We start from the raw sequence: 19,333 nt of genomic DNA, 5'->3' as shown, positions 1-19,333 counted from the left end.
CTCAGATATATAATGTTATCAAAGTTGATGGGCTACAATTGTCATTTACAACTCTGATTTTTGTTATTATGTATCTACAATAAATTGAAGTTGAATTGAAAAATTCCATGGGGAATTATAGACTATTATTATTGTGGACTGTATTCTTCAAACTCAAACTTAGTGATTACAAACAAAACATTAGATTAATACTAAGTAATTGGTTGACCCGACCCCTTTTGACACATCATACCAACCTGCAGCAGCGGCACTGCTTACTCTAACGCTATGTTTACTTGGCGTAAACGGTAAACACGATGGTAGTGGTAGAAGTGCCGTGGCCTCGATAGAGTACAGAAACTCTCCAACCTTCTCGTTGATGAACAGGACAGAGCACTGGCGCTTGCCGACGTTGAACGGCAAGAAATCAATTTGAACTGACGTGGTACCATTAGCTTCAATGTGAACCATTTTCTGAGAACAGAAGAATGCGCTTACCAGGCCATTGGTATCTGCTAAATAGGAAAAAAGAATAGTTAAGTGGAGTGGAGTTGTAGCTTAGGTGGTGTGTGACTACCAAGTTAAGGGTGTTAAGTGGAGTGGAGTTGTAGCTTAGGTGGTGCGTGACTACCAAGTCAAGGGTGTTAAGTGGAGTGGAGTTGTAGCTTAGGTGGTGCGTGACTACCAAGTCAAGGGTGTTAAGTGGAGTGGAGTTGTAGCTTAGGTGGTGCGTGACTACCAAGTCAAGGGTGTTAAGTGGAGTGGAGTTGTAGCTTAGGTGGTGTGTGACTACCAAGTCAAGGGTGTTAAGTGGAGTGGAGTTGTAGCTTAGGTGGTGCGTGACTACCAAGTCAAGGGTGTTAAGTGGAGTGGAGTTGTAGCTTAGGTGGTGCGTGACTACCAAGTCAAGGGTGTTAAGTGGAGTGGAGTTGTAGCTTAGGTGGTGCGTGACTACCAAGTCAAGGGTGTTAAGTGGAGTGGAGTTGTAGCTTAGGTGGTGCGTGACTACCAAGTCAAGGGTGTTAAGTGGAGTGGAGTTGTAGCTTAGGTGGTGCGTGACTACCAAGTCAAGGGTGTTAAGTGGAGTGGAGTTGTAGCTTAGGTGGTGCGTGACTACCAAGTCAAGGGTGTTAAGTGGAGTGGAGTTGTAGCTTAGGTGGTGCATGACTACCAAGCCAAGGGTCCTGGGCTCAAATCAGGACTTTTTCTATTATGACAATTTACAAATCCACTCCCAAAGACGTGTAATAAGACTTTGTTTATGAAGAGCATGTTGTTATTGTTGTTATTAAGAAGGATAGTGAATGATTTTGTTTATAGCCATCCTTGGCAATTTGCCTAAAGATATAAATAACAAAACTAAACAGGAATGTGCAACTAATCAATAATAATAACATACTTTCTTTCTTGTCTTTCTCACTTTGTATATCCTCTACTGTTGGCAATGTTGTTTGCTCTACTCTCTGTCCATGATCAACCCGTGAGCGCACTTTTTTGGGTTTGGTTTTATCGGTCTTTGTTTTCATCAAACCGGTAGTTTTACTCGCAGACGGCATCGACGGGAATGTGTCGTTTGCTTCAACCAGAACCATCCGGAACTCACAATCTTCATCGAATGGGTTGATAACGTCGATTTCCACTTTATTGAGTTCATAACAAGGGGATTCACACTTAATGGTAGCCTGCAAAACGTAATAGTATTTATAAAAACCAAGGCATAGAAAATTACACAAAACATACTGGGCATCTGCATAATGCTAAAACAAAATACAAAATTAACTGACTCTTCAGGAATTCATGTTATAAGTACAAGTATTTCTATGTGGAGGCATCTCGATGGTTATTTTTATTTCTAACTTTTAGGTGATCCTGCCTCATTCATTAACTTTGGTACTGTTTTATGTCTTACTTTGTATTGTATTTGGCAAAATAAATAATATATGACATGACTCACAGAGGGGGTAATATTATCAATTGAAGTCCTCAAATTGAACACCAATGTTGTACCACAAGCTGATCCAAGCCTTCTTCCAACTAGTACCAACACTCCCTCTGCTGGTCTAAGAAACCTGCTAGTAAACTCCACCACTAGATCATAGTTACTTTTTGGTGCAACTGTAATCTGTTTAACGTGTGGTAGTCGGAAGTCTTTCGCATCCCGTCCAGAAATGAATGAATGATAGATCAACGGCTTCTTACTTGGATTAGTTAACCGAACCTAAAGGAAATCAAGCAAAAATAATAATAATAATGTATTAATTTTAATTTTAAAATGAAAGAAATAAATGTTTATTTGACTATACTTGACAAGAATATACTTGTTTTTTAATTAAATGTTCTAACTAGTTTGTTTATTTTTGTTTAATCATTTCATTACGTTCCTTAATTGCTTTAACAACATAAATCTTGTGTTGTAGAAGATTACTGCATCAATTTAAATGAGATAGGCAGACAGAGAATAAAGCTTTATAGTACCATAAATAACAATGCTTACAGTACATAACACACATCACGCCATATAGGATAAAAACGTAAAAAAATAAAAAAGTACAAAAGCTAAAATCAAGAAACTTCAGGAAGGAAAGTTAGACAATGTATCATTTACTGATTTAAAACATTAAGTGTGCAGCTTACTTTGTATCATTTACTGATTTAAAACATTAAGTGTGCAGCTTTTTTTTCTTTTATTACAGCATTTTTTCATATTAAAAAAAAAAAAAAAATGACACTCCAACTGACCAAACAGAAAGTTCTTTTTTCTTTTTGGAATCTTTTTGAGCTATGACTATCAAAAATAATTGTTTGATTTGTTTCATCTTACCTGCCGAGTGACAGTTGCATGAAGGGATCCTAGAAAATCCACAGAGCTTTTTGGTAAATATTGTGGCAGACGTTGGTATAAATGAACACATAGCAGCATCAATGATATTGGATTAGGATCAGTTATATCTATAGCCTGGGGATCAATATATGGATTAGGATCAGTTATATCTATAGCATGGGGATAAACCTATTGGATTAGGATCAGTTATATCTTTAGCCTGGGGATCAAAATATTGGATTAGGATCAATTATATCTATGACATGGGGATCAAGGTATTGAATTAGGATCAGTTATATCTATGACTTGGGGATCAAGATATTGGATTAAGATCAGTTATATCTATGACCTGGAGATCAAGATATCGGATTAGATCAATTATATCTTTAGCTAAAATGTGAAATAAACAAGTTCCGGTAAACATCTGTATCAATGGACACAAAGATATAATGATATTAATTTAGGATCATAGCCTGAGATTAGGATCATAGCCTGGGATTAATATTTTAATAATGTAAAAAATAAGAGATTACAAAAGATAAAAGTACATTAAAATCAATGTTGTATAAACAAGTATTTCCTTGAGGTTGCAAATACATACATCATTCCAATACCTCAACATACAAGTTGTCTATTATTGAAAAATAATCATTATTGGCAAACACAATCTCCAGGCAAACATTAAATAGATTGCCCCAATAACTATAACCTTTATGTAAAGTAGTTAAGTTGAGTTCAACAATTTTAAGTAGAGTAATAAGCCAGAGGTAGTTAAGCATGTCACTAAATTATCTTCAACACTGCCAAGGGCTTTACAGCTCTTCTTCACATTATTTTCCAACTAAGTCATTAACCAAAGTGTTCAAGTAAAAAATAGTTCATGTTTATTGCAGTGAGAAGGTAGACATACCTGTATATCATAATCAAGACCAATGCTCTTAAAAGCGTTGACAACTTTAAGTGCGTTGTGTAAGCACTGCTCAGCTGTAGCAGGGTGTGTGTACATATCACGTAGATGTGTCGTTACCTTAAAGATGAAATACAATTTAAATCTGAGCCGTTAAAAATAATAACAATTAAAAGGAATTAAATATATTAAATCCTTATGATTTCAACTTGTAAAAACACTTTTCTATTTTGTTTCTTCAGTGTTTTTTTGTTTAATGAAAGCTCAATAAGACCTGGCATATGAAAAATTGAACATTTAAGTTTAATTAGGAAACAAAGAAGAAAATAGTTGTCGAATCATACCAGAAATGGAACGTAAGCTGCGAGTAGTGCAGCCAATACTAAGCCATCCAAAAGGTCATAGTCAAAGTTCACTACCCATCTGGACGGTGGAACGCCTCCTGAAATTAAACAAAAACACAGTGAAAATCTTTCGTAAGAATCTTTATAAAAGAATATGGAATGGCTGGTGCGAAAAATGGCACCATCCTAAGGTTTCTATTCTGCAATACTGTCCTCATCTGGGGATTTAGAGTTTTTTAATTAATAATTTATTTTTAGAAGTAAACTCTGGTGATATATTTAGGATGCAAAAGTTGTTTTTGTTTCTGAAATTCTTAATCAATATTGATCAATATTAAGCACACAAATTAGAACACAGCCTTATTTCACAAAAAAAAAACAATACCTTCACATCAAAACAAGATTGTTATTGTTACACTTCAAATCAACAAAATACGCAATCATTTTTATGTTATACTAAAAATAACAAATATATTTGTCAAGCTCATCGGTTTCTAATTAAGTTATAGGTCGTTAAATTTAATTAGATGAATTACGTTTGAAAATTAAAAGCATGATTTATCTGTCCACACTTTAATCATTTCAGTATAAAGAAAATGTCTAAATGTTACCATTAATGTTGATTTATGATGACATATTTTAACACATAAATAAAATCACAAAACATTCATGCAATAAAGACAGAGCAGGTTATTGTAGAGCATGGTTGAAACAGATTTATATTTAACTGAAATACTGTTAGCTCAGGCTGTGTTGTTTACCTTTATGGATGCCATGTTGTTAAATATTATTTATTATCTGGAATGAATGAGGTGTTTTGAAGGAAGCAGTTATGTCAGATGGATGCTGTTCTTCCATTTCTTCAAGATGGTGGGTCATGTCCGTATCCGAAAAGATTACCCAGTATTCTCCAAGTTTTGGGATTATTTACTGACCTCAGAATGCAATTCCAATTAATAATTCAAAACTTTAACATTAGTTTTCATTAGGACAACATTCAATACACACATACACATGGGTTAATATGGTCATGAGGGATAAAATAAACTCATCATGCATAATGTTCAACTCATCATGCATAATTTTCAACTGAGCATGCATAATGTTCAACTGATCATGCTTTAATGTTTAACTGATCATGTATAATGTTTAATTGATCGTGCATAATGTTCAACTGATCATGCATAATGTTCAATTGATAGTGCTTTAATGTTCAACTTATTGTGCTTAATGTTACCTGTTGGGCGATGAAAAACAAGGTACTGTGCTTCTATTGAAGAGAAGAGTAACATATAGTACATACAAAAAAAACAAAGATAAAGCACAGCCACTCTATTACAGTAGGTCAGTAGATTCAGATATCTGGAAAGTTTTCTACTTTTCATAAAGAAATCTCTAGGTTTTCCCAGTTTATTTTTTGTACTAATATGCTGTGTTAAAACAAGCTTAATTTAAAAACCTTTATGGCATTAAAGAAATTGAATATTTTAAATAATAATAATTTCAATTGGTCACTTAAAGGGTTAACCCAAGGCAAACTAACAACAGGATACTGTGCTCTGAAGATCAAAGTGTTTATCTGTGGCTGCGACACGATCAGTTCCATGCCTCTTAACAGGCACTGCGTGCTGCGGAGAATATGTACATAGTACAGTATAGTACCTACCTAGTTGGTATTTGTCGCAGCCACACATTTGATCAAAGGACTTTTAACGAGTTCCTATCTTGGCAAGGCAAGCTCAGTGTCCTGTTTGTCTTGGTTAACCAAATCTATTATTTCAACAGTATTTTATTTACCTTTATTGCATTCGACCCATATAGAATGCCGTTGCTGTTCATAGTAATGATTCAGCCAGGCAAGTAGAATTCTTTCCCCAACTCCATAAATATTACTTGATTGCGGATCTGCATTGATAGAGGGCAGTGTTTGACCTCCTGGGGTAGCATGCGTCTTTACGCTCCTGGGTGTAACTCTGGACAAAACAAGAACCTAAAAGGAAAAAATTTTGTAATGTAGGCAAATTAATTTCTAAAAATTTAAATGTTGGATGTGTAACATTCTCACTATATACTTTATCTTGTACAAGTTGTTAGAAAATAAGACAATACTAGACTTATATACTAATACAACTTTAAATACAAAAGAATATAGTTTTTTTCACAATACAATTTTGTACAATACAAAACATTAAATTTAAAGGATATTATAATCACAACTAGATGGAATGAGTTAAAGATAATTGCAATCATCACAGTCATTGAAACAATTAACTGTATAGATGTAAATACATTAAAAAGAATATTATAATCACAACTAGATGGAATGAGTTAAAGATAATTGCAATCATTACAGTCATTGAAACAATTAACTGTATAGATGTAAATACATTAAAAAGAATATTATAATCACAACTAGATGGAATGAGTTAAAGATAATTGCAATCATCACAGTCATTGAAACAATTAAATGTATAGATGTAAATACATTAAAAAGAATATTATAATCACAACTAGATGGAATGAGTTAAAGATAATTGCAATTATCACAGTCATTGAAACAATTAAATGTATAGATGTAAATACATTAAAAAGAATATTATAATCACAACTAGATGGAATGAGTTAAAGATAATTGCAATCATCACAGTCATTGAAACAATTAAATGTAAATACATTAAAAAGATGGAATAAATATAATATGAAAACAAAGCAAGATGTATCAGCCTGTAGATTATAAAGAATAAAGAAAACGTAATTATAGTCAAGAGTTGCAATAATGTACGGTATAAAAAAGTGCATTTGATAAAGAGTAAAAGAGAAGTAATGCTAATCTAGAGAAAAATATGCATAAATAGACGTATAGAGAGAAGAATATTGAATAAAATGAGGAAATGCCTTGATAAAGTATGAAGACTAAGAATTTTAAAAGTTCCAAACAAAAACACCAAACTAGTATACTGTAGAGATAAAAGCCTATAACTAGAGGAAACCTATTTGATTAGCTAAACTACTCTGTTCACAATGCTATTTGCAAACTTATTCATTACCAGGTACCTAATCACTTGAGTATAGTAAATAAGAAATGAACACAATATTTCACCAATACATTGTAATCACCATTAGTTGCAAACAAGTGTGCTTTAATAATAAAATGGAATAAAGATATTTATAGAAAAGATGATGTGAAAACAAATGATATACGTTACGTGCAGTTTGAGTAAAAATGAAAATGATAAAAAAACATTATTAAACGAAAGGTATGAAGGAACATTTATTATTTTATCCTACTTTCCTAGATTAGTTATATTTTAAAGCTCTGTCTACACTATCAAACAATTTTGACAAATAAAATGTGATGTGGCCAAATATGGCAGTGATATACCTAAATATGGTAGATCACATAAGTTTTTTTCACATAAAGTTTGATAGTGTAGACAGAGCCAAAACTAGAAAAATATAAAAACTATTCTAATAATACAATAAAAATAATATTTACCTTGATTGACTGAAGCAGTAGATCTGTCCAGGCTCTCTTAGATACAGATTCAAAGAGGCCCTCATCCAGGGTAGTGTCTACTCTGAGTGCCTGGAGAGGTGACACCTGGGACTTGCCTTCAACCTTCTCTTGCAGCTTCTGTTGTATCATCATGTATCTCTGATAATCGTCTGGCTCAAATAAGTACTCGGGTTTGATGCTAGCTACAGATGCACCTTGACTCCTGTCATATATAAATCGTTGAATATGTATGTTTGTTTCTTTATTTCCATTCACAAAAATCATAAACATACATAAATAATCATTACAAAACAAATGAATGGAAAGGAGGAATCTCTGAAGCACAGATTATAAGTAGAAATCCCCTGTATAAATCCAAAGTAAAATAAGTTTAAATGTTTGCATCTTTCTATGCATTTCTGAGAATACAACATTTTGAAATTGGAAAGGTTACATAGGCTATGACCACACCACGACAGTTTCTGTATCATAGTCTTTGGTACCATGCATGTATCAAAGACCATTGGTCAGGTTCATTACATGCAACCAATGTTAGTTAATGGCAATTAAAATAAAATTGTAATTCATTTGAAGCATACCCACCTTAAGAATGTCAGCAATGTTGAGTACATCCAATGTAGTTGCAGTGCCCTCTCAGTTGGGTCACTTGGAAGTGCATGGTCAATCGGGATACCTGGAATAGATCTACCACTCAAATGAGCGATCATGTCAAAGATGGTTTTGGCAAACTTTTTCTTCTGGTTGTTGGTGGCTGGATTTCCTTGGACTGATTTATCACGAACAGTATCGTTGACTGGGTTCTTAGACATGCCACTATAAAAGAAAAATGAAAGCATGTAACACACATTGATTGTTAAATAAAATATGCTTCACTCATGTACTAGAACTGATGTAGTAGAGACAACTACTGTTAATTAGTAGTATTCCAATACCCGACACCCTTGGGCTGGCCAAATATGTATGGTTTTCAGGAAAGTCTGGTATTCGGAATGTGCTTTTAATGGTAAAAAGGAATTTGGAACATTTTGGTCTTCAAGAAGTCTGGTTTCATTAGAGTTTCCAGTTTTCAAAGAGTCCGGTATTAGGAGAGTTGACTATAGCAGTAATTGTATAAGTACCTTCTCAAAGTATCTGGGACAGAGGCTGGACAAGGTCCTCCAGTCCATCCATGCAGAGTAATCCACCTCTGGATAGCCATGAGCACCTCATGATGAAACACCCCTTCTTCTGAGTCTTCATCAGGGAAAGCTGCTGAGCCTAGAGAGCGTGACACTAGGCCTAGCCTGCTCTCATGTTCATAACTGGAGCTACCATTTGTTGCGTGGTTTACAGCGCCATCCCGTGGAGTACTACGATAAGTTGATTCTGCGGTATATAATAATGTGGCAAGTAATGTCATGTCAAAATATAGGCAAAAATAATTTGATATCGGTGTCTGCCTTTTGAAAGTTTATTGCTAAGTCCTCCTAAATATATGTATTCTTTCATGCTAATTACAGATCTATTTTTAAATTTTTAACAATTTTGTGTAAATTTTCTTGAATTTGTGAAGAATCTCAACTCACTAGAATCAAGTTTTTATTTAAACCTTATCATTTCTGTATTTTATTTTGTATTGCTATGAAGGAAAATAAATGTCTTTTTGAAAGAAAATTATTTATTTGATCAAACACAAAGAAACAATAGTCTGTAAAATGTGTAGAATCCTTTTCTTTAACTATGTAAATAATGAATAACAAATAAACAAGGTAAAAGGGGAACTTGTTAACCTATATTACCTGTAACACTAGCAGTTGATTCATCATAAGTTGACGATGTAGCACCAAATCTAGAGCTTGTACTTGAACTGTTACGTGTTGAAGGCCTGGAAGGTGTTTCTACAGGTAGGATCACAGCTTCTCCAACATTCACGCTCTCCTTTGACGATGAACGTCTGCCTTTCAGCGACCGCCCCTGCTCTGTTACTATCTGGTAGTCAGTTCGATGCTTAGCGATGAAGTGGTAGGCAGTAAGCAAACAATTGTCAGCAGTGGCGGTAACCATAATTGAAAAACTTTAAAATAATTTATATCAAATATAAAATTATAATATATTATTAATATGAAATCAAATCGGAAGAAAGTTTCATATGATGAGCAAAGGTGGTCACATTAAACAGTGAAATACAAAAATTTGAATTAAAGGTACAAGTTTGTTACATCCCATGTATACAAACAGTTGTATAAAATAGTACTCTATCCTATCCTAAAGCCTTGTCCACACTATCAAACTTTATGTGACAAAAAATGTGATGTGCTCATATATGGACATGATGATGTCATATCACTACCATATTTGGGCACATCACTACCATTTATTTGGGCACATCACTACCATATTTGGGCACATCACTACCATATTTGGGTACATCACTACCATATTTGGGCACATCACTACCATATTTGGGCACATCACTACCATATTTGGGCACACCACGCTTTTTTTGTCAAACAAGTTTGATAGTGTAGCATAGCAAACTATTATAAAAGATTGTATTATAACTTTAATTAATTAATTAAACAATTTATAAAACCAGTTACCTATTACCAATCTCATCAATAAACTTGATTGGCTGAGAGAATGAGACAGGTTTTGGGGAACTGAACGTGACCCTACACTTTAGAACAAACGGTTCCTCTTGTCCATCATCACCAGAGCATGGCTGAATGGTCTGACCATCTGGAAAAGTGACCGATAAAATGGAAGAAGTACTACCATCTTCAAGCTCGATGTCAGGGAGTTCCACATCAATTACACATTTTCTATAGATGGTAGAAAAAATATAAACATAATCAAATCCAACATATTATATTTGCTATAGGCCTAATTATATCTAAGTCAGCCATGTATGAACAATAGAAAGGGGAACATTTAGGACTTAAGCTCTGTCTACACTATCAAACTTTATGTGACAAAAAATGTTATGTGCCCATATATGGACATGATGATCACTAGTACCATAATTGGGAATATCACTACCATATTTGGGCACATAATACTTTTTTTGTCAAACTAGTTTGATAGTGTAGACAGAGCTTTACATGGTTTGAACCAAAGACCAAAATTCAAAACAATTATCAAAAAAACAAAACTCACTTTGTAAAGCCTGCAGCTTGTATAGTGAAATCTGCAGACACTTCAGTTGACAAAGGAACTGGTGTAAGAACAAGAGCAATAGGGTCAAAGGTCAATCTGGGTGACTTCAGCGTGCCATGGATATTGAGGTGTTGGTAAGTGTGTGTCTTGTTACCATTCAGGATAATAGGAATGTCAGCTTTGTATTCACCTGGTTCCTCTAAAGAGTTAAACATTTAGAAAGAATAAGAATTCAACCAAAAAAATAATTTTACTATAATTTACCAAATCTCTCTCTGTCTGTCCGGCTTTATTCAGAGACTAGGGGTTGCATGGTCTTCAAACTTGGTGGATGGGTGCAGCTCAGTATAAGAAAGAACAAATTTGTTGTGTTAAGGTTAAAATTCATGGTAAGCCCCTTAATTAAATTCTGTGGATACAGGTAGGCCTACCCTACTATTAATTGTGTACAATTTGTAAAACGAAGTCAAATTTACCTGGACAGAACATGATTCCAAGCGGGTATGTCTCTCCAGAAGAAAGAGTATCTTCAACACCCGCACCACCTTTCCTGTGAGTAAAGAATGGCGCACCAGAAGGCATCAGGAACCGGAAGACACCATCTTCAGTGGCCTTCCCACATTTATCCAGATCCAGACTCCAAGTGATGTCTTTATCGCTGTTATTCACAAGAAGCGTTCCTCTTGTTTCACCAAGAAGACTTCCATTGTCTCTGAATCCAGAAGGCAAAGAGAAGTCAATGTGATAGTTTGATAACTGGAGTGGTTGTCGCAGAGCTGTGGCAATGATTTTCCTTTTGGGAGTTGCAATGGTCACAACCATCGGTCTCGGAGTGATGATGTGTTGAATGCTCTTTGATGATGGTGCAGGCGTTGGTGGGAAAGGAGTCGGGTTCGGTGATGGTGGATCTGTCTGGTTTATGGTGACAATGATGTTGAAGTCGTAAGACGCTACTTCTGTTGGACGGAATATTAACTGGCACTTGATTGTTTCTTCTCTTCTAAGAGAAACTTTATAGATGCCTGGACTTAAGATGTCCTCAGTTTCTGAATAAAAAATAAAAAAGAAGTAAATACTTAGTAAACAATCTTATTATCACAAAAATAAACATTAATAATTTATACTTTAATGTTTTTTTCATTTCTTATTTGGTCTTGTGGTAAGATATTTTTAGGTAAATTTTTCAAATAAAAGACTAAAAATGAGATTTTATATTAACCAAATTTGAATGTTGCTACAAATAAGAAAACAATGTATACCTGCCATCACGTCAGTGTCAAACTTGAGGGAAAAGTCTCGATAGCGTGAAAGGTCAAAGATCGCTTTGGCTGGTGTCCGCACCTTATTGATAAGCTTAAATGGAAGCACATGCTTAGAACCACAATAAACACCACCAAAGTGGAATGAAGGCTGAAATAAAAAGAGAAGTTATTCAAATAAAATAGAAAATACAAATTAAATACTGTAAGTGGGAAGCGAGAATTTCCATTGTTCCTACAGTATGGCAATTAGCTGCCTGGTTCATTGGATCAGATAGTTGTTCAAAATACATAAATAACTGCTTACTATGCAATGGACCAAAACCGACAGTGACAATCAAATATATTAAAAGCTCATACCACATCAATATTAACAGAAGGGGGACAGACTGTTCCTCCCATTCTTAGTTCAATTGTCTTCCATCCTCGAATTGAGACCTCTAGTCTGGTATCAAACTTCATAATAGCACCTGGTGTGAGATATATCTTAAGCTCCGTGTTACCACCGACCGGTACCACACCTTGAACGGGGGACACCATCAGGCCAGGAACTGGATTTGGGTCTATAATCTTAAAAAACAAAAAATATGTTTATGATATAGCAATTCAGTCATAGCAGCACTGTGGCCTGGTGTTTGGTTAAAAAAATGTGTATATATATACATGATTATGTCATATCACTATTATTATAGCATATTTGGGCATATCACTACCATATTTGAGCACATCACACTGTTTTTGTCAAACTGGTTTAATAGTGTAGACAGAGCTTAGGGCTACCTAAGTATTATCTGTGTATAATAATAAAGAATTATATAGTGCTCTTTTAAGGCTAGATTTACCTGGAAGTAAGCATGATTTTGGCTGTTATTATGCAATACAGCTGTCTGTGTTGTTGTAAGATGGAGTGGAACTTGTCCAAATAAAATACGTCTTTCCATAAACATCACTTGTGTGGGACCAAGCTGGAAAAAGAAATTTATCACCAAATTATTTCAAGGTATAATGCATTCATTATAAACTAAAATACAATGTATACTTCTTTTTTTTCCTTAAATATGTAAAAGGACCAATCTAAAAATGATGAATATTTTACTGAGTTATTGATTGTTTTGTCAGTTTCGTTTTGATTCGTTTCGGTTATTTTTTCAAATCTTTTCTTAAAAATTTGTGTTTGTTTGTATTAATATGAAACTTAAACTTAAACTTAAAAAAAGGCAAAACTTACATCAGCGATGCATTTCAGCTTTGATTCCTCACCACCATGAACCTGTAGAATGAACTCTCCTTCTTCAGGTGCATGGTAAGATGGGTGGAACACCACTTCACAATCAAGGTCCTTAAAAGCATCAACCATTCCTTGAAATAAATACATTTAGATTAATTAAACGCAAGGCTTGACATGAATCAATGGCTACAATAGGGATACCTCTACTCAGTAGACACCACTATTATGGGGAAACTTAGTTTGGTCCTCAAGTGTCCCCTCTCTCAAAAAGGCTTTATTTAGAACAATAACAATCACTCACTCACTTAACCTTCTTAAGAAGTAAGTTAAAAATTATCATTTTATGATCAAAAAGAAATATAATATCTAATTTTCAGTTTTCTCCTTTATATAAATATATTATTTTATCCAAGGGGTTGCAACACAAGTGTGCACATGTCTTGTTATGTATTGCACCTTTGTCCTGTCTTTATGTTGTCCGTAATGTCACTGCACTAACAGGTGACCGGCTATCGAGCTTCGCTCTTACGGTTATCCATCCATATAAGTTGTTTATCTTATTTTCATAAATTGAAATGGAAAATAAACTGAAACTGAAACTCATTATCTGTAACATGTAGGAGGCACCAAATTGGTAATCTGTAGGAGCCACTCACCAGTAGCAGGACGAATTGAGAATGCAGTTCCTCTTTCTCCAAGCACGGGTTGCCAGGTAAACTCTGCTGGGAAATTTCTTTCATTTTTCAGGTTTATCACACTTCTTAACCCTTTAAGGAAAATAGTTATGATAGTGAAGATGTAGGATGTCTTGAAATACAATTTATGAATAGTGATGATAGTGAAGATGTAGGATGTCTTGAAATACAATTTATGAATAGTGATGATAGTGAAGATGTAGGATGTCTTGAAATACAATTTATGAATAGTCATGATAGTGAAGATGTAGGATGTCTTGAAATACAATTTATGAATAGTGATGATAGTGAAGATGTAGGATGTCTTGAAATACAATTTATGAATAGTGATGATAGTGAAGATGTAGGATGTCTTGAAATACAATTTATGAATAGTTATGATAGTGAAGATGTAGGATGTCTTGAAATACAATTTATGAATAGTGATGATAGTGAAGATGTAGGATGTCTTGAAATACAATTTATGAATAGTGATGATAGTGAAGATGTAGGATGTCTTGAAATACAATTTATGAATAGTGATGATAGTGAAGATGTAGGATGTCTTGAAATACAATTTATGAATAGTGATGATAGTGAAGATGTAGGATGTCTTGAAATACAATTTATGAATATACTTTAATTTAACATACTGTAGTACTTGTTTCCTCTTTAAGCTCCGTTTACACTATTAACAAAAGTGTGATGTGCCCAAATATGGTAGTGTTGGGCACATCACATTTGTTTGTCACAAAGTTTGATAGTGTAGACAGAGCTTAACTAAAGCTAAATTTCTAACTACACTATCAAACATTATAGTGATGTGCCCATATTATGGACACAATGATGTCATATCACTACCATATTTGAGCATATCACTACCATATTTGGGCACATCACACTTTTTTGTCAAACTAGTTTGATCATGTAGACAGAGCTTTAGTTAAGGTAATAATAACATAAAATAAGATAGTAATAATATACAACATACCAGCTTCAGCAGGCATTCCTGGAGTTGGTTTGATTTCTAGCAGGTCTGTAGGCAGGGTAAGAGATACTGCTACAACATCTGCCTTCACCACAATGTGATCCTTATGATGTTTATTCACTGAATATTTCACATTTCTACACAAAATAAAAGAGACTTTTAACATTAGTAAAACTAAGCAGTAAAAAAGAAATAAATGTATAAAGAGAACCAAGGTGCTGCAGACTTTCTCCTGTAAGAAACCAAATACTGAAGCAATGATGAGAGTAACAGGGACACATTACTGCCTGAAAAATGAAGAAAGACTTGCCTTTGGAATACACCTTTAGTGTTTGACTCAAAGATTAGTGGAAGTTCTGCTTTACAGTTTGGTGGAACAACTTGAGATAGAGGACTTGTCTGTCGCAGCTCACGGCAATCAATCTGAAGAAAGAATATATCATATCATTGACTGTTCTATTCAGCACACTCCCTTAAGCTCTGTCTACACTATCAAACTAGTTTGACTAAAAAAAGTGTGATTTGTCCAAATACGATAGTGATATACCCAAATAATTATGGTAGCAATATGACATCTTCAGATATATGGGCACATAAAATTTTTTTTTCATATACATGTTGATAGTGAAGATAGCCTTACACTAAGAATTTATAATAAATGTAAATTAATTCTAAAAATACAGTATATAATCTCTTTTACCTCAACTAGGATGTGAATGTATTGGTCAAGATTGTTGACAATGTTTAAACTTCTTGCACTTGTTGATTTGAGACAAACACGACGAAAGTCAATCACTGGTGGTCCTAAAATGGTATAAACAAAATTAATGAATCAACTACATGAACTGAGTATATCTTCTTAACGGGTATTGCTATGGAGGAAAGAAGGTCTACCCCCAGAACTGGCTTGGGTGTTAAGTGTTCTTTCATTGGGTGGTCTTAATTGAGGAAGAGGAAACCATACTCATCATACCCTCAAATAAAGCTCTGTCTACACTATCAAACTACAGTAGTTTGACAAAAAAAGTGTGATATGCCCAAATATGCTAGTGATATGACATCATCATATACAGTACGGGCACATCACATTTTTTTGTCACATCAAGTTTGATAGTGTAGACAGAGCTTAAGAACGGTATTAACTTACCAATGATGACTTGATAGAGCTGCTGCGGTGACAGCTGTAGCTTACAGTCAGCTTTCTCTTGAGGTGTCATAGGTACAGCGTTCAAGCCCCCACTACTAGGCCTACCAGTTGATAACATCTCCTTGTTATTTAACCACTTGGAGCTTAACATACGATTTCCACTATTTGGTGGGGTTGGAGCTAAAAGAGAAAAAATGTTCAAAAGTTATTAATTTTTTATTAATTTTTTTCTATTTAGGCAAATTGCCAAGGATAACCATAAGTGAATTCATTGACTATCCTTCTTAAAGGTGGCAATCCTGTTCACAAGACAAACAGACACAAGATGCTCTACATAAACAAAATTCTGCCATATGATAGGACTTGAACCCAAGACCCTTGGATTAGTAGCCAAGCATCATAACCACCAAGCCACAACTCCACTTTTATTAAATGATTACTACTGTAGATTTTTGAAAATGCATATATTGGTGATGGAAATGACATTAATGATGTCTCTTACTTCTGACAACATTTTTCATGTCTTCAATCTTCAGTTTTGATGGTTTTAGTCCGGATGCTGGCTTCACTCCAATATCTTTAGCAGTGTTCAATGTTTTGAACTCCCTATTAAAATAAAACAGAGAAAATAGAGTTAGGAAGGTTATTAGTCTGTTAAACTAAACTTTTGAATTACACACTAATACAACAGCAATACAATTTGCTGCTTCAATTAATTATATCTATACTAAAAGAGAGTTTGCACGTTTGTGTCTTACTATTTGCTATTACACATATCCATACATCTAACGGTTTTAAACTACGTTTGAAATCTGAACAGCTATTTTAACTAGTTTGTTATATGTACATGAATAAGACTTACTTTGAACTTGTTTTCTCCTTTCTTTTCTCTCTGCATTCTACTAAATACTGATTGTATTTATTCTTGTGTTCTTGTATGTCTTGTATCTCATTGTCATCATACGCATAATCAGGATCAACGTAAGTATGTCTGTCGGATTTTGTAAAGATGGTTCTGAAGAAAGAAATAACATACAAATTATTTCTAATTCAAAGATATTGGTAACTTTTACTTCCATCATAGTTTTTGTGACCTTTTCAATTTAATAATAATTTTTTCCATACTCACTTATAGTTTTCTCTGCGATAGCTAGGCCTGATACTTCGTGCCCTATCATTAGGAAATGCAACAAGTGCTGAGGAGTCGCGGATGCCTGACGCAGACTTTGATGTGTGCAGTCCCTTGGTCTTTGGGGCATTCAACATAGCAGCTCTAGGTTTATAGGAAGAGGCTTCGTCTGTTGTAACAGAGACAAACTGGCCAACTTCACCAACCACTAGCGGTGTTATTCCTATTAAAGACAAAGTACATATAGTAACCAAGTTTTATTTTTATTTTTGATATATTATATATATCTAACCAATGGTATCAAGCACAAGACAATCTAGTTATCTCTTACTCATATACAGTCTACAGTTATGTATATGAATACCATATTTTAAATCTTTTTTTATAGTTTGCAAGAAGAACTCAATTGAAGTACATGTAGTTTTTTTTATAGGACACAATATATATACCTGGATTAAACTTTGGTTTCTTTTCAGTTGTGACAGCATTACTAGTACCATGAAGTGAGACATGCAGGGTGTGGATTGGTTCCCTGTGGATGTCAGTAGGGTGTGATTGAGGAGCATTATCAGCAACTGCTCCCAATACATCCATTAACTGCATACTCCTATTATGACATGAACAAGACACATGGCAATTGGCACTTAAAACTGATTGGCTAAACTGAATTGGTTTAAACTAAAGATAAGCACCTTTAACTATAACTTATATAGCAAATAGTAGAAATTTTAAAATTCCTAAAGCAAAAACTGAATATAAGAAAAATAGTCTATCATTTTATGGCAGTAAGCTTTGAAATAACCTTTGGGATAATCCTAAATGTAAATATATTAAAATTAAGTTAAACTACATAAATCTTTTTTTCATTGTTATCCCCGAAACATAGTTTAAAAATATCGGGTTTTATGTTTATTTTCCTCTTTTATTCGTTTTTGTTGATGTTCAGTATTAATGTATGGCCTTGCACGGCCTTGATGAAAAACACCCTTGGGTAATTCAAGTGTTTCGTGTGAAAATAAAGTATATTATTATTATTTCTATAAAGCACTTACCTGAATGTACCAAACTGATTTGGCTTAAACGATATGATAACATCTTGTACAGCCCCAGGCCTAAGCTTGCCAAACTCTGGATAGATTGTGTATTGAGCGATTTTGTTAAAGATGAACTCGATTGGTAGTATGGTTGATTCATTACGTAGTTCACACAGAGCATCAACATGTTCCCCGACAGGACAGTTACCCATGTCAAAGTGGGTCATGGGGTTAAGGGTCAACAGGACTGGAAGAGCTGTCCCTGTTAATGCAATCTCCAATTTTGCTCCTGAAAAACGCAGTAATCATTTCCAAACAATTTTTGACAAAAAGATGTAATCAATAAAATCTAACAATGATGATGAATAGATAGATCTTATTTCATCCTGAATAAAGAGACTTTAAAATATTTCAGCATTTAATCAATAAAAATAGGAGCAATAAACACACCTTCTGGGCTTCCAACCCCCAGGCCCTCCTCCTCTGCAAATCCTTTACTGCTGCCTACCATGACAAAATGCATAAAGAGTGAGAAGTCCTGCCTAGGTGGAGGTGTCGCTGTACTCTTCCAACCCTGCTTAAGGGTGTTGTATCTGGGGCTAAAACGAAAGAACACTGGAATCTTTTCGTAAGCACCTAGGTTACCCTGGTTTGGGTACGTAGTGACCAGGGTGGTCAGAGGGTTAGTGCTGGCTAACACTTTTTGTAGGTTAGTGGTAGCTAAAGTTCCGACAGTGGACTTGGTCAGATCATTCCCCTAGAAAAGAAACAAAGTATAATATTTATTCAATTTCACTTTCAACAAACAAAAAGTTTTAAAATTAACAAACTATTAATCCAATATCATCTACGGAATGATAATGCAGAAAAAACCACTACACACTAGGGCGTGAAAATTACTTCAAAGTTAACAGTATATTACCGTATATCCTCTGGTATAATCCCACTTCTGGTCTAATTCCCTACTTTATGTCTGATTTCACAAACAGGCATATCCCTAGGTATAATCCCAGTATTGACTTTTGATCTGGATATAGGCCTCTCTCTATAGCCAGTTCAGGTGAGTTTTTACAAGAAATGCTTACCACGATCATTTTTTTCCTGAACCAGGGTTTCCCCGGGTATATTCCCACCCCAACGTCAGCCCAATTTTGTGTTCTACGGGGGTGGA

The 19,333-nt window shown here is 34.5% G+C and overlaps 1 protein-coding gene across 2 annotated transcripts in view; it reads right to left on the bottom strand.

Annotated features, from left to right (window-relative positions):
- The window catches only part of LOC140053878 (cilia- and flagella-associated protein 47-like), a 37,539-nt gene that overhangs the window by 15,930 nt on the left and 2,276 nt on the right, over positions 1–19,333 (bottom strand). The window contains exons 6-34 of one of the 2 annotated variants that reach the window (XM_072098611.1): positions 18,613–18,919; positions 18,181–18,451; positions 17,578–17,735; positions 17,129–17,351; positions 16,862–17,014; positions 16,502–16,605; positions 16,000–16,179; positions 15,553–15,656; positions 15,163–15,275; positions 14,856–14,989; positions 13,847–13,957; positions 13,191–13,321; positions 12,805–12,927; positions 12,323–12,532; positions 11,963–12,113; positions 11,180–11,749; positions 10,704–10,902; positions 10,148–10,369; positions 9,347–9,621; positions 8,687–8,933; positions 8,151–8,381; positions 7,548–7,770; positions 5,849–6,041; positions 4,052–4,149; positions 3,711–3,827; positions 2,801–2,935; positions 1,934–2,197; positions 1,379–1,661; positions 237–494 (exon numbers count right to left, since the gene is read on the bottom strand). In XM_072098611.1, coding sequence (XP_071954712.1) covers positions 237–494; positions 1,379–1,661; positions 1,934–2,197; positions 2,801–2,935; positions 3,711–3,827; positions 4,052–4,149; positions 5,849–6,041; positions 7,548–7,770; positions 8,151–8,381; positions 8,687–8,933; positions 9,347–9,621; positions 10,148–10,369; positions 10,704–10,902; positions 11,180–11,749; positions 11,963–12,113; positions 12,323–12,532; positions 12,805–12,927; positions 13,191–13,321; positions 13,847–13,957; positions 14,856–14,989; positions 15,163–15,275; positions 15,553–15,656; positions 16,000–16,179; positions 16,502–16,605; positions 16,862–17,014; positions 17,129–17,351; positions 17,578–17,735; positions 18,181–18,451; positions 18,613–18,919 — 5,788 coding nt within the window. The remainder of the gene's footprint in view (positions 1–236; positions 495–1,378; positions 1,662–1,933; positions 2,198–2,800; positions 2,936–3,710; positions 3,828–4,051; positions 4,150–5,848; positions 6,042–7,547; positions 7,771–8,150; positions 8,382–8,686; positions 8,934–9,346; positions 9,622–10,147; positions 10,370–10,703; positions 10,903–11,179; positions 11,750–11,962; positions 12,114–12,322; positions 12,533–12,804; positions 12,928–13,190; positions 13,322–13,846; positions 13,958–14,855; positions 14,990–15,162; positions 15,276–15,552; positions 15,657–15,999; positions 16,180–16,501; positions 16,606–16,861; positions 17,015–17,128; positions 17,352–17,577; positions 17,736–18,180; positions 18,452–18,612; positions 18,920–19,333) is intronic. The other variant, XM_072098613.1, reaches the window with a different exon arrangement.

This window comes from Antedon mediterranea, chromosome 7, assembly GCF_964355755.1.
Source record: "Antedon mediterranea chromosome 7, ecAntMedi1.1, whole genome shotgun sequence".
Taxonomy (NCBI): Eukaryota; Metazoa; Echinodermata; class Crinoidea; order Comatulida; family Antedonidae; genus Antedon; species Antedon mediterranea.
The sequence above is the reverse complement of the archived record's forward strand: the minus strand, read 5'-3'. Positions and strand labels throughout refer to the sequence as shown.